The 14,730-nt window shown below is 49.8% G+C and overlaps 1 protein-coding gene across 10 annotated transcripts in view; it reads right to left on the reverse strand.

Moving 5' to 3' along the window:
• Positions 1 to 14,730, reverse strand: part of MTSS1L (MTSS1L, I-BAR domain containing) — a 107,100-nt gene that overhangs the window by 9,147 nt on the left and 83,223 nt on the right. For 2 of the 10 annotated variants that reach the window (XM_025199781.1, XM_025199779.1), the window contains 4 exons: positions 8,827 to 8,934; positions 8,503 to 8,600; positions 5,459 to 5,666; positions 3,055 to 3,174 (listed from right to left, as the gene is read on the reverse strand). In XM_025199781.1, the coding sequence (XP_025055566.1) occupies positions 3,055 to 3,174; positions 5,459 to 5,666; positions 8,503 to 8,600; positions 8,827 to 8,934 (534 nt within the window). Of the gene's footprint in view, positions 1 to 3,054; positions 3,175 to 5,458; positions 5,670 to 8,502; positions 8,601 to 8,826; positions 8,935 to 14,730 lie in introns of all 10 variants that reach the window. The other 8 variants (XM_025199780.1, XM_025199777.1, XM_025199785.1 and 5 more) reach the window with 6 other exon arrangements.

A 14,730-nucleotide genomic window follows, 5' to 3' on the forward strand; every position in this document is an offset into this window, starting at 1 on the left:
GAACCAGCAGCATACCTACAGGCTGGGGAACTCCCTTCTTGTCAGTGCAGAGGCAGGAAAGGATCTTGGAATCATTAATGATGCCAAAATGAACATGGGCCGACAGTGTGGGGACGCGGTCAGGAAGGCCAACCACACCTTTTCATGCATCCACAGATGCATCTCAAGCAGGTCCAAGGAGGTGATACTCCCCCGCTATGCGGCACTGTTCAGGCTGCAGTTGGAGTACTGCGTCCAGTTCTGGGCAACGCACTTCAGAAGGGATGTGGACAGCATTGAGAGGGTTCAGAGGAGGGCCACCCACATGATCAGGGGGCAGCACGGCAGGCCCTGCGAGGAGAGGCTAAGGGACCTGAACCTGTTCAGCCTCCACAAGAGAAGGCTGAGGGGGGACCTGGTGGCCTGTTACAAACTAGTCAGAGGGGACCAGCAGGCATTGGGGGAGTCCCTGTTTCCCTGAGCACTACCAGGAGTGACTAGAAATAACGGTCACAAGCTGGCAGAGGGTAGATTCAGACCAGATATTAGGAGGCACTATTTCACAATCAGGGCAGCTAGGACCTGGAACCAACTTCCAAGCGAAGTGGTGCTGGCTCCTTCCCTGGGGGTCTTTAAGAGGAGGTTAGACGAACACCTTGCTGGGGTCGTTTGACCCCAGTAGTTTTTCCTGCCATGGCAGGGGGTCAGACTTGATGATCTGCTCAGGTCCCTTCCGACCCTACCAACTATGAAACTATAAAAAGCAAATGCATGTGGAGCCCAGGACTGGGAGCCTGGGTTCCACATGCACCAGCAAGTAGATCTGATCCCTGATCCCAAGAATTACATATCCAGCCATGCATGTATGACACAACAGGACTCAAAATTGCTGGGATGTGGGATCAGGTCCCATCACACCATTAAATTAACATCTACCAGGGGCCTTTATCTTCCCTTCCTTGTGGATTACAGAGGCCTCTCTCTGAGGACACTTAGCAAGGTATGAAGATCATGTATGTGTTGGGGGTGAAGTTCATGGGAGGGGGTTCCAAAGGGCCAGAAGAGTGAGCCAGAATGGGCCATTCAGCCCAAGGTCTATAGATAAACTTTACCGGTAACCCCCCAAGTAGAGAAGATACAAACCCCTTCTTTCTTGTGCCTCCCTGTGCTGCACCCCTCCAGCCTCGGGCCTCCTCCGGCTTCACTCCTTACCCATTTGCTGTCTGCTCCACCAGGTCCTTCTTGCACCCTCATGTTTTCCTCCTCAGGATTTTAGGCCCATTTGTGATCAGCACACTCACTATCCTGGCCCTGCATGCCCAGTGAAATGGCATCTTTGCTCACTGCACAGTCTGCACTGTTCCTTTCCCTCCTTCTAGACTGGGGCTGTGCCCATTGCACAGTGGTCCCACATGCCCTTCCCACATGTACAGCAGGTGAGGCTGCAGATGGCTGGAGATGTAAGTAAGGGAGGGTTACGGGGAAGTCCTGGAGGTGGAGGAGGAAGGATACTTGTGGAACGTGGGTGACTGGCGAGAGGTAATATGACTGGGATGTGCAACGAGTGCTGGAATGAGGCCTACACAGCAGTGTTTCTCTGTTGTGGCAGCTGACGGGGCTCCAAGCACAAAGCTTCTTGCTCATGTAAGTCTCTCGCCAGCATCTGCTGAGAAGGTGACATGCTCCCAGGACTCATTACTGGTGGGCTGACAAGATAAGCAGTGAAGGGTGCCAAGCAGCAGAGGCACTGGCAGGATGATGAGGATCTGACATGAAAAATCACAGGTCCTGGGTCCAGAGAAGACAGGAAAAGGGAGTGAGGGGATAGGGGGCATTACTGTCCTGAATGGCAAGGCAGGGCATGAAGGCTCTGCTCCATGAACTCCATGAAATCAAGGAACAGCTCTGGAAGGGCTGGAGGGAGGACACCTGTGATTCCTCAGGCGGTGGAACAAAGAGTGAGCAGACCTGGAGGCCAATGGCCCATTAGTGGAATTGTCAGACTGAGGCTACTGGAGCGGCGGTAGGTCAGCCCTGAGTGCTGTGGTCAGGTGCTCCTCAGCAAGTGTTGGGGCTGCTCAGAGAATAGTAGAGACAGGCCCAGGTTGGATTCAAGCCTTCAATCACGAACCCAAGTGGCCTTGCCCCTAATTGCTCCTACCTCACTCAACCCCCATTTTGCATGAACTGGAGCAGCTCCGAAGGGGAGACGGGGAGGCTGGCAGCTAGGATTCAGCACTGAAAACACAACAGCAGAGCATCTCCCTTTGCCTTCCTTCTGAGCTGCTTGCCACACAGCCCAGGATAAAGACCTACAGTTGGGTAAGATGAGTCTAAAACCTATTGCCCCATCACCTAGCCAGAGGAAAATATCACCAGGCTACCAGCCACATGCAAGGCATTGCCAGGTTCTTTAAAAACCACTCAGTGCTGGCAACACAGCAAAACCCTGAGTTACCTGCCAGAGTAAAGTGTGACTCCTCCACAAACAGAATTCAGAAGCATATGAGGCAAGGAGAATGAAGCCACAACCCCATGCAGAGGTATGTTAGATGTGACCCAACGTCTGACGTTTGCATGACTCTCCAATAGGGAGAGAGCCTCAGGCTTCCTTTGGAGTTTCCTTCAGTCTGGCACAACGAGCTACGCTCATAAGTTTCAAAGGTAACGCAATAAGGGGGGCAGGAGGATAACCCAAAGCCCAGGTCTCCCCCAACGTGGACAGCATGTGCGGGGCTCAGACATACAAATCCTGTGTCAACATGTGTGGGCCTGAGCAGCAGGGTAGGTAGTGGGGAGAGGGACAGCCAAGTTCACGCCAAGGTTAGACTGCCAGGCCAACCAATGGATGGGGCAGCCCTTGAGTGGCGATGGAGGGGGAGGTGAGGGAAGTTAATGGTATGTGAGGTACATCTCCCAAGAGGCCCACAGGGTACTTTGTACACGCATCATGTGAACAGACTGCCAACAGGAGATCTGCATGGGAAACATACCACCCCGGGGACAGTGAGAGGGAGTCAGAGAGAGAGAGAGAGAAAATGAGAGAGAGAGTGACTTTGCTGATGAAGGCTTCACCTTTTCACCACCTGACCACGCCCCTGCGGTAGAGCTAGAACTAACCGATGTGGGGGAGCTGCATTCGCTAACTGACTGGCAGGTTTCCGAGGCCTCAGAGGATGCGGAGCTGGAGGACTTCTGCCATGCCCAAAGTCCGATCAGCGGGAGCAAGTCAAATGAACACACAGAGAGGGGAGAGAACACACCTGGTTAAAAAGCCAAAGGCATGCAGCACGAGACGAAAGAGAACTGCACACCCAAGCATAAGACAGGCAGCCTCAGTACCAGTGCCAGCTGCAGAGGCAGAGCTGGGAGGACCCATGCATGGTGTTAGATACAGGCAGCCCTACACTGTGCACACACACATGCAGACACATATACTCTGCGGATGTCACCAGCCACACAGTGTGCCACACTCATACCACACATCATCTGTACAGCTACCAACACTGCAATAATCTCCAACACATGTACATCACCCACACTCCTTAGACACAGCCTTCTGACCCCAGGTAACACACTTCTACTACACATACCAACCCCTAGGCCTGCCTACTGCACATGGACTTCTCAGGAGCAGTCACCCACCCCGTACCTCCCACATCTACCCCTTCCATTTTTTGTGAAGTGCCTAGTACTGTAGCAGCAGGACGGAGCACACAACAGAGAACTGTGTGGCATGAGTGCAACTCAGCTCCCCTAGTATCCTCCTCCAGGTGCTCTTCAGCCATGAGTGACCTCAGTTGTCTATCCCACTCTATGTTCAGTCAAGAGAAAGGAATAATATCTAGCTCTGTGCATCCATGTGCTGTGATTGGACAGTTCAAAGATAAATAAATATATAAAGCCGTATGTTTTCAGGACACTGGCAAGTATTCCTTCTGTCGGTTGGACTGACCCAATAAGTGACAGTGAATAAAGGCTATTTGGTTTCTATTTGGCTTTTACTCACTGGTAAACCTACAGCAGTGGGGCTGGAGAAGGGTCCCTGGAAGTTGCAACACACCCATGAGGTCCCATCCAACCCTTATTCTATAATCAGTCACACACACACACACACCTCTCTTCATACACCCCACCCCACCCCACCACATCTCCCCCACAATATCATAAATATACTCTAGCACATGTGCATGTTGTTGCCTACCCTCCACCCACCCTGTACCGTATGCACACTCTGCACACACACAACATACAAACCTCACACTTCCTACATAAGGATACCACATACCAGATGCATACTGCATACACATGTGCACACACATCATATACACTCCCCCCATAACTCATCCAATACTCATACCTACATTCCATGTACACATTCCACATCTACAACTATCCGCCTTTGCATCCGACACAAGTGCAGAGAAGTAACATACCTTGTACTCCACCCTCCTTGCCAGTTGCTGCATTACTCACAGATCAAGGCAAAAGGACACAAACAGAGCACTGACAGTGGGCACCTGTACAGTGCCAATGACCTGTGGATCGTTCACATGACCCTTTCCCACACCCTCTGCACCAGGCTGCAGCAGCAGATTGCTGGAGCCTCAATGGACATGCCCTTTTTTCATGGGACAGAAATGAGGCAGGAGCTACATCTAGCTGAAAGGTTTCTCCAACCTTACAGAGAACCTCCTGAGCCAGGGGAAGCAGATCATAACTAAAATAACACCCCCTCCCTGGGCCCTCCTCCCACACTGCAACATCTACAGCATTCCACCTGCCTGGACAAGCCCAAGATTTCTGAGAGACAATGCAGGATGTCATGAGTACCCTTGGCCTCAGGTTCCTCACTAGGCCCTCTGCACATTGCAATGATTCTGCATAGGTGGAAAAAGAGGCCATTCAAAGGAAAGCAGGCAATGCCTGCCTCTCTACCCCTGTCAGTAATCCCCTGGGCAAGACATGCTACCAGACATCAGTCTGCCTCAATCACTTCAACACAGCTTCTAATCTAAATGCTCCCGCTCCCTGCCCCGCCCCCTGCAGTAAAGCTGTCCCGTGTTAGTGACATTGGTTTAGTACATTCACCCTGTATGTTCCTGCCCCTGCTCAGAAGCACAAAGCTGGTGGAGCCAGTCCCACAGACATGACTGGGACTGTGCATGGAGCCTGGCTGATGCACTGTGCCTTGCCCACAGTGCCTTCATATTTTTGGAGGGTAGCCATGCCATATCACGCACAATGGGAAGTGCCATTAGACAGCCTGCTCACAAAAGCAATAGTGTCCCACACTGCTTTTCTGATGAGTGTGATCACATGGTATATGCCATGGCTCCCATGAACCATGGCTTTCCCCTTGCTTTTCAACCTGAACCTACAGAATGTGGAGGACGTTCACTTGGTGGAGCTTGGATGAGCTCAGGCACCACATCTTGGCCTGTCAAGAGCACCCTCTTAAGGCCATTCCCACCCTTACCTGACTGGTGATGTCAGAAGGCATTGGAGAAGGCGGCTTGGAGTACATGGCATCCTGGGAGATGAAGCCGGAGTCATGGGACGAGATGCTGGACAGGCGGGTGTTGGCATTGACCGGCTGCGCCAGGCTGCGGTAGCGATAGGTGGAACTTGGTGAGCATGTTTGAGACCCGCCAGGCCAAGAGGTGCCACCCTTTGTACTGTTAACACTGCTGAGGGGTGGCGGTGGAGGGAGCAAGTTGGGGAGGGGGATGAGCAGGGAGGATGGGCAGGGGGAGGAAAGCGGCAATCAGGAGAGACGATGCATGTTATCAGGGCAACAGGGGGTGCAAGGAGGGCAAAGGAAGGAAAAGACAGTTTAAGACAAAGGTCCATCACACGACTTCATCCACAAGAGGAACTGAGTTACAGAACAGTGTCAGTCAGGGAGGGAGGGTGGGGAAGGAGTCACGCTTGTTCACATCGGGCTGTAAGGCAGGCCAGGCTCTGCCTCCATGCAGCATGCACAGCCCCTGCCATGGGTTCCTGCCGCTCTGCTAGCTGGAACAGACTGTTGCCCCCTCCCTGGCCCTGGCCAGATGGGACATCATGGCCCAGGGGGGAAGTGATGGGGGTGGTGGAGGCACCGCAGAATGCCTAGTGAGTCAGTCAGATGGGCACCCAGGACATGGTTCCTCCACAGATCTCACAGTACCCTACTAGGGCTGGCAGGTGGCATTAATGCCGGGTTCACACATGGGGAAACTGAGGCACAACGGATTGAGCACCCAGGGCCTAAACCTTTCCTAACATCTGTGCAAATTGGCTGGTGTGCCATAGCCACAGCAAACCCCATCTCCTCCTTCTCAGCCCTTTAGCACAGGCTAGAGTCTCTGCACACTGAGAGAGAACCAGCTTGGCTTCATTCTAAAGCAACAGATGGCCCTAGTATATATGGTCTTTTCTTATTATGGACCCTGTCAGAGTACAGCACCAGCCCCACCACTGTTGTGTCTGGGATCATCACTGCACAGAACCATAGACAAGGTCTCAAAGAGACTCAGATTTTCTTCCGTCTATGCCATAACCAGAGTTACCTGCTCTGGCAGCAGGAAGGTGTAACAAGAACCAGCAGCCATCCCTGCCAAACCACCAGATAAAATATGATCTGTGAGCTCCTCAGCTCCCCTACACAAGCTGTGTCACCAGAGCACCAAACTCCCTCTACAATGGCATCAGCTTCTAAAAGGACCGTGGCAGTGGGCAGGAGGCGCAGGTGTGTCTGCATGTGCCTTCAGGTAGCTCCTAAGCAATGGGAGAAATCTTACCCTACTGGCCAGAGGTGATATAACTCTGCTGGCAGAGCTGCGGGTCCTGCTGCTGCAGAGGGGCTTGGAGTGTTCAGGCACTCAGAGTTTTGCTGGCAGGACTGGAGGTCCCCTGGCAATCTAGGCTTAGATTCTGTGACACATTCTGCGGCAGCCTGGGGGGAGTTCTGCAGTGGTTTCAGCTTTATTAGAAAAGGAGGGTTTCTACTGAATCCAGTACGAAAACAAGCACTAGAACTGGAACAGCAGTCCTGCCCCAGATCAATAATGCATCTCTTCTCACTATTGGCTGGTTCCACATTTCCAGGCTTTACTGTGCTGCAGATACTCATCTTCAACATCCAGGTTAATACCTAGGTGGGATGAATGAGGCCATCCCGCATCTCTCTGAGCTATTGTTTCAAACTGTCTACAAACACTTCACTCATGCTTTCAGGTTTTTCTTTGCAACCATGAGGGTGGGAAACTATATTCTAAAGGCAGCTGAGATTCTGGAGTACAGTTGGGTGGCAAAAGGAGATTTGCAAGGCAAATTCCATATATGGGAGAAGGCGGGTGTGGGGTGCAGATTCTAGGGCAGTGATTCTCACACTTTTTAAACTCAAGACCCTCCTTGTTAGACTTCAGGAACTCTTGGAAAATCACAGCTCTTAGTCGTCTCTTGTTTTTTGGCTATGGAAAAATAGAAGAGCAGTTCTTCTATTGCCAAGGAACTCAGAAAGACCACAACAGGTCAGAATGTTTCTAACACTATGGATTCCTAGCTGAAATCCATGGGTATCCCCTGTGAATCATGTTTGCACACATCACAGCGCGTGGCACCTCATGGCACACATGAAAGGATCTCAAGGCACCCAGGGTGCTGTGGCACCCTGGTTGCAAATCACCGCTCTAGGCCTTTTCACAGGGGCGCTTATCCTGTCTCTGAGCCTACATACTTTCCAGGGGTGTTGGTGGATACAGGGTAATCACACACTCCACAAGGCAGAGGAGCGAGGACCAGAAGAAATATAGGGAGGTTCAACTAATTTTTAACTATATTATTTGATCCCAAAGCATTTTAGAAAACCCTCTCTGAGGCTCTTAAGATTTTTACAATGCATCTCCTTTGGAGTGACCCTAAATGGGATGCATATGAAAAGTACTGATTATAAAAAGCATGGTATCTCGTAGAGGATTAAACCCCATGCCATTGATATGGATTTGTTGGTAATCTTCAGCACAATGCTCTAATGATTAATTAGCATCTGCTGCACATATATATTCTTAAGTGCATTTAGAAACACGCCTTTTTCTTCCTGTGCCGGGAAAGCTAAATGGAAGCCAGTTCTTCTATGCTGCTGAGGTCCCAGCTGAGAATTCAAACACTTCGAGGTTTATAGTCATTTAGCACTTGCCAACCACGTAGCTCAAAGCATCATGAGCCTCATTCACCAGAGGAGTTAACTGAGGCATAGAGAAATTCAGTGATTTGCCTAAGGTAACTCAGGACTGGTGCTAAGATTAGCAGCCAGCTCTCCACAGCCAGCACCCTGCAGGCTGTGCCCAGCCCTTCTAGACAAGTAGAATGTCTCTTTAGCTGCAACCTTGAGAACCAGAATATAAAGCCTCTTGCTAAAAGCAGGGCCCCCTTTGCCCGGATCCTCAGCAAGCTTGCTGAGAACTGGCCCTGCTATGTCCTAGCTGAAGTCTGGCTTGTCCATTGTGCTAAACTTCCTACCAGCCACACTGTACATACCTGCACATGCTTGACTTGCGAGAGCCAGAACTGCTGGGAGAGGATGGTGGAGTCTGGTAGGACCAGCTGTAGTCAGAGCCTTTCAGATCTTTGATCACCTGAAGGAAGAAGAAGGCAGGGCTGGGTTAAGTGCTGGTTTATTAAGTGTTTTGGTTCCCCTCCAGTGAAATCTGCCATGAGCATCAGGGCAAGTGCCCTCAGTGCCTGCTGTTCTCTACTGGAAATAGTGCCAGTCCTTCTGCAAGCCTTCCCCTCCTCCCTGGCCCCTGATCCATCCACTTCCCCTTCTCCCCCTCCTCTCCTGCTCCCTGCACAGTCTCTTACCTGCTCGCTGGCTGGGGGCAGTTTGTGTGGTTCTGCTGTCAGCACCACCAGGTCATCAATGATGCCCTGCAGATGAGTGATCTCTCCCAGCATGGTGATCTCTCCATTCTGAGTAACAAGGGAGGTAGAAGAAAGAGGAATCATCAACACTTGGTGTCCCAACTGCAAGGCTAATTTCCCCCACACCCTGCTCTGCACTCTCCAAACCAGCAGTGGGGGAGATGTCTTCCTGCCCTGGCAGCACTAGAGCACCAGTTGTCTAGCTAACCTCACAGGCAGAGTGCTCTGAAACCCCTTTCCTGTAATGACAGCACAAGAGATGTACAGAGGCTCTTGTGAACCCTTTCTTGACAAAAATTAAGGCAGGGAGTGGGGGTCACAGGAGAATGGAGAGTCTAAGTCATCAGCTGGTGGAAATTGACCTAACTCCTTTAAAGCCAATGGTCAGCAAAGCTACACTGATTTACACTAGCAAGAGATCTGGCCCGTGAATGTAACTGGAGCTTAGCCATTAGAAAGCTGCTGAGTAAAAAGGATACCAGCGCCCTGGTGGGGAGGAGCAGGAACACTCATGCCTGTGCCCCTGCAGATTCCCAGCCATGCCCCCAGCTCCATGGCTAAAGGAGACTGAACCCCCTTCTACACACACACTGTAGTTGCATACAGCAACCTTCTCCATAGGAAGGCTCCACACCAGAGAAGGAGTTCAAGTCAACCCTGTTGACACTATCCTCCTTGAGTTATGACTAGAGAGCCTTGCAGAAGGATTTCAACCAATCAAGAACATAAGCAACCAGTAACCACATGGGGAGAATGTACTGCATGTTCCAACCACTCAAATGTTAAAATAAAGTCAGTCCAGTGTTAGCCACTGCAATAAATGCTATATGACAATCTGTGAAATGTCACTGCATTTTAAATATACTGGGGGAGAGACTTGTGTCACCTACCATGGGAATGCTTGCAGCTGGGAAGGGAGGGGAATGATAACTGCAGCCATTACAATGGCGTTAGCAGGACAAGAACATTCCCATCCTTGGACACAGCCCCAGGAGAATTTCAGATGGCAGAGAGTAATCTACACTGGAATCTGGCCAGATCACAGGGGTAAGAACCCCAGGCCTTGTGAAAAGGGCCCCATCATCTTTAATGGTCACAGCAATTACATCTCAAGAATCACCAGGCTTTGGAAAGGTGAGTAAAGCTCACTGTCCCTATTCCACACACAAGGGAACTGACTGAAGCACTGACCAGGGCACCTCCCCACAGCTCACAGAGCAGGCCAACGACAGAGCTAGAGGTAGGACAGACAGAATTTCAGCATAACCATTTGGGTGAAAGACAGTGACTCTCCTACTAATTCTGATAGATATAGTGTTGGCAGTGCTGACTCAGAAATAGGTATATGGGACTGGGAAAGGCCTCTCAAACCATTTGATCCAGTCCCTGCCTTTGCAGACAACCATTTATCCAGAGTCCCTTAAATCATCCACTCCAGCCCTTCTCACTTGACAATCACAAAGCACTGCACAAAGAGAAAACACCTACTCTGTGTCCAGGCAGGGGGCCCAGACACTGTCAATGCCCTGCCACTGCTGTGGCAGAGAAGCAATTGGTAAGTTTATTCTCAGAGGATCCCCCAAAATCATGCCTCACACAGGAGAGAAAGGCAAAACTCCCCTAGTGCTTCCCAATCTGGTCTGGAAGAAAAGTTCTTTCCTGACTCTAAATCTGACTTTTCATTTGATCCTGGACAGAAGCACAACTCTCTAGCAGGATACCTGGGAGGTTTCTAAATACAAGTGGGAGAACAAGACTGCCCCAGTCCCCACTCCCACCTTTAGCTGTAATCAGTGTCCAGTTCTTCAGAGGAAGGCAGAGAATCCAAACCAAACCCCCAAGCCTATAAAGCATTCCAGAGGGAAACACAGTAGTGTCTCAAATCCCTGCCTCCCACCCCCCTGCATACAGCACCGTCCTTGCAGCAGCTCTGTCTGCAGCAGTGGGGATGGGAGAGGTTGGTAGAGCCTGGCTGGTGGCAGCACTTGGTGCAGGGGCCATGCGCTGGCAGAAACAGGGTGCTGTTGTGGGGAGGGGTCAGAAAGGGTTAACCCTCTTGAATCCTCAAACCATTAGAAATCTTGTGTTGAGTCTAAGTTTGTCCTCAACCAATTTATAGTAATTTGATCTCATGCCGATAATGTTCTTCAACTTAAATAACTCATCTCCTTCCCCAGTAGCCACCCCATGAATATATTGCGAAAAGGTAATCATATTCCCCCTCAACCTTGATTTGGCTGAGCTAGACAAACCAAGCTCCTTTAACTTCCTATAGGTTACCATTTTGCCATGTTTCTGTTTCTCTGATAATGTCTGGTTTCATGTTCCACACCAGGAGTTACAGTTCCTCCATTTTATTGCCCAGACTCTTGTCACTGATATACAAACTTTGCTGTTGTTTCCTCTTAACCTTACCTAACTTCCTAGTTTAAATATGTATACTTGAAATACCTGTCTGCCTTCCATTTCTCTTCCCCTTTCTTGGTACGCTTCTCTCCTTGGCTTCTTCCTCATTTATTCAATTTTCCCATTGCCTCATTTTCCATTATTCCCAAGGTGGAGATTCTGAGGGTTCTTCCCAGCCTTCTCCCCTGAGCTCCTAATTGTCTTCTTATCAGTTGGGCCACTGTCATCTTAGAAGACTATTTCTTACTTACTGAAGTGGAGCCAGGCCCTGGAAAAAAGCCTTACTTCCATTAATGCCTGCTAATAATCAAACATCCCATAGCCTTCCCAACTGCACCAATCCTTGGGCCATTCATTAATTTTCATTATCTTGTTCTATCTCACTGAATATCACTTGAGCTTCTACCTCTTTCAGCAACTTACCCAGCCTAGAAGAGTCATTCCTGATCCTTGTTAACAGAGTATTGGCTCATATCATTTGGCCCTATGCGAAGAGCAATTACTCGACTCTTGCTTCTCCCATCACCTATAATTCCACATCTTGTATCTTTCCACATCCTTTTCATTCTCCCAGCCTTCCTTTAGATTGGTCTATCTATCCTTCTTACAAGAGAGTCACTATAATCTAAACCTGTCTTTTCTCAGAGTCTGATTTTTCCTTTCTTGTCTGCAGATAGTGTCTTTTGTTTCCCCTTAATCCCTCTTCTTTCTTGACCTCTGCTCACCTACTAGCTCCCTTCTCTTTTCTCCTTTTCCCAGACTGGCTCTTCTCTTCTTTCGTGCCATCCTTCCCGCTGACCTAGGTCTTTCTTTTCGTCATTTATCCACACAATAAACTGATTCCTCAACTCTATTTTGTGTCCACTACTTAATTGCTTTCTTTGCCTATTTTCATAGTCCATCAGTTCCCCTCTTGAGAAAGTCTGTCTGGCAGCCCTATGAATCTATGATCTGCTGGTGGGGCAGCTAGCAGTAAACAGTGAGCCCCTGGCTGGGAGGGGATTCCCCACCCATCTGGAGGTTTGCTGCTAGCTGCTCCACCAGTGGATTGGGGCAGGGGGCTGGGACCTGCCCCTGTCCTGCAACTCTTTCCAAGCCCTGGACTTTGACTGCCCTATTGGGGCACAGGGCTGGAAACAATCTGCAGGGCTGGGACCTGCCCCTGACCAGGACAGCTCCTGGAAAGCCCTGGACTGTGCAGTGAAGTCTGTACCTGCAGCCTGGAGGTGGCTGGGGACAGTACTGCTTTGGGCAGTTCCCAGCCAGCTCAGGGCTGCACATGAAGACTTCCCTGCGTAGCCTGGGGCTGGCCAGGAACTTTCTGGGTCAGGGACAGGTCCCAGTTAGCTCCTGGCTGGGCAGAGAACTCTTTTTTTTCTTTAAAACAATCATTAGAAGGCAGCACCGATGACATCTAGAACATAAGAACTGTCATTTACTGGGTCAGACCATAGATCCATCTTGCCCATTATTCTGTGTCACACAGTAGCACAGAATGGATGCTGAAAGGGCAAGTGAACTGGGTCTGACCAGGCTTTTCCACTGTGCCTCTCTCACTTGCCAGCTCCAACATTTACTGTCCAGAGATTGTATCCCTAACTCCCGTGCTCAATAGCTACTGGTGCTCCTTTCCTCCAAGAATGCGTCCAATCTTTTTTTTTAAACTGGCTGAACAGTCAGCTTCCACAACACCTGGTGGCAAGGAGTTTGACACTGTAATTACATGCTGCATGAAAAAGAACTTCCTTTGGTTAGCTTTAAACTTACTGGTCGCGTCTACACAAGATGCTTTACTGTGCAGTGGATTTAATCACTGGGTTTGTCTACACATGATGCTATGGGTGTTACTGCACCATCTTTTAGTACTTCCAAAAGGAAGTACTAAACGACAGCACGGTAACAATGGATTCCTTAAGGATCTGCTCCATGATTTTTCCAGCAACTGAAGTGAGGCTGACGGATCTGTAGTTCTCTGGACCCTCCTTTTTCCCTTTCTTAAATATGGGCACTATATCTGCCCTTTTCCAATTGTCCGGGACCTCTCCCAATCGCCATGAGTTTTCAGTGATGGCCAGTGGCGCTGCAATCATATCAGCCAACTCCCTCAGCACCTTTGGGTGCATCCTGTCCAGTGCCATGGACTTGTACACATCCAGTTTTTCTAAATAGTTCCTAACCTGTTTTGCTGCCACAGTTGGCTGCTCACCTCCTGTGTCTAGTTTTGGGTTCCCCACTACAGAAAGGATGTGGACACATTGGAGAGAGTCCAACACAAGACAACAAAAATGATTAGGGGGCACATGACTTTTGAGGAGAGGCTGAGGAAATTGGGCTTATTTAGTTTGGAGAAGAGAAGACTGAGGGGAGATTTAATAGCAGCCTTCAACTACCTGAAGGGGGGTTTGAAAGAGGATGGAGCTAGACTGTTCTCAGTGGTAGCAGATGACAGAACAAGGAGCAATGGTTTCAGGTTGCAGCAAGGGAAGTTTAGGTTAGATATTAGGAAAAAGTTTCTTACTAGGAGAGTAGTAAAACACTGGAACAGGTTACCCAGAGAAGTGGTGGAAGCTCCATCCTTGGAGTTTTTTAAGACCTGGCTCATGCAGGTGAGAATGTGTGGTCCTACCTCTTTCTCCACCTGACCCAAGGGGAAGGCCAGCCCAGTGTTTGGGGCACTGGCCTAAATCTTAGGAAACCAGGATTCAATTCCTTCACCTAGCACAGGCTCCCTCTGTCTGACTCTGGGCAAGGCATTAAGACTCTGTTTTTTAAAGGTATTGAAGAATAATCTTACACAGCACTGCAAGGCCTAAGTGTCTTAGATAGCTAGGCCTCATTTTCTACAGTGATTTCAGCACTTGACTGATTTTCAGTGAGACTGGAGTCCTGGGTACCTAAGGGCCCATCTGTAGTGCTTCCATAGTCATTGCAAGATCACTGCTGAGCAACAAGCCTTGTTTGCCCTCTGCAGTCTCTGCTTCCTGAAAAACGTCATGTGGTTGCTTTCTACAACATGCCCAGGGAAGCTTTCAGGGTCCTGGTCTTCGACAGGCTCCTAAGGGCTCTTTGCCACTTAGGTCTTGTAACGCTGAGTTGAACAACCCTGACATAGCATTAAAATCTGGACCTTCACCTGTGTAGGCCCTTCTGTGTAAGAACAGGAGTGTAACAGCACTGGTCTGCCTCCCTGGAGTGTGTGAGAGTAAAGTTATTAAAGACAATGAGGTACTGACTGCAGTGATGGTGCTAACACAGAGAAATCCTTCTCTTTGGGTGTTTCTGGTGAGAGAAGGGGGCTGTACTCCCCCACTGAGAGGGCTAGCTCTGGGGGGGTAGTTCAGTAGGCAGGGAGAGAAAGTTGCTGGGAGATTTCCAAAGCAAGGTGCAGTTGATTTCTGACCAGGTTAGCTACCAAATTAGGCTAAGTTGTAATAGCTC

Source organism: Alligator sinensis, unplaced genomic scaffold, assembly GCF_000455745.1.
Source record: "Alligator sinensis unplaced genomic scaffold, ASM45574v1 scaffold203_1, whole genome shotgun sequence".
NCBI lineage: Eukaryota > Metazoa > Chordata > Crocodylia > Alligatoridae > Alligator > Alligator sinensis.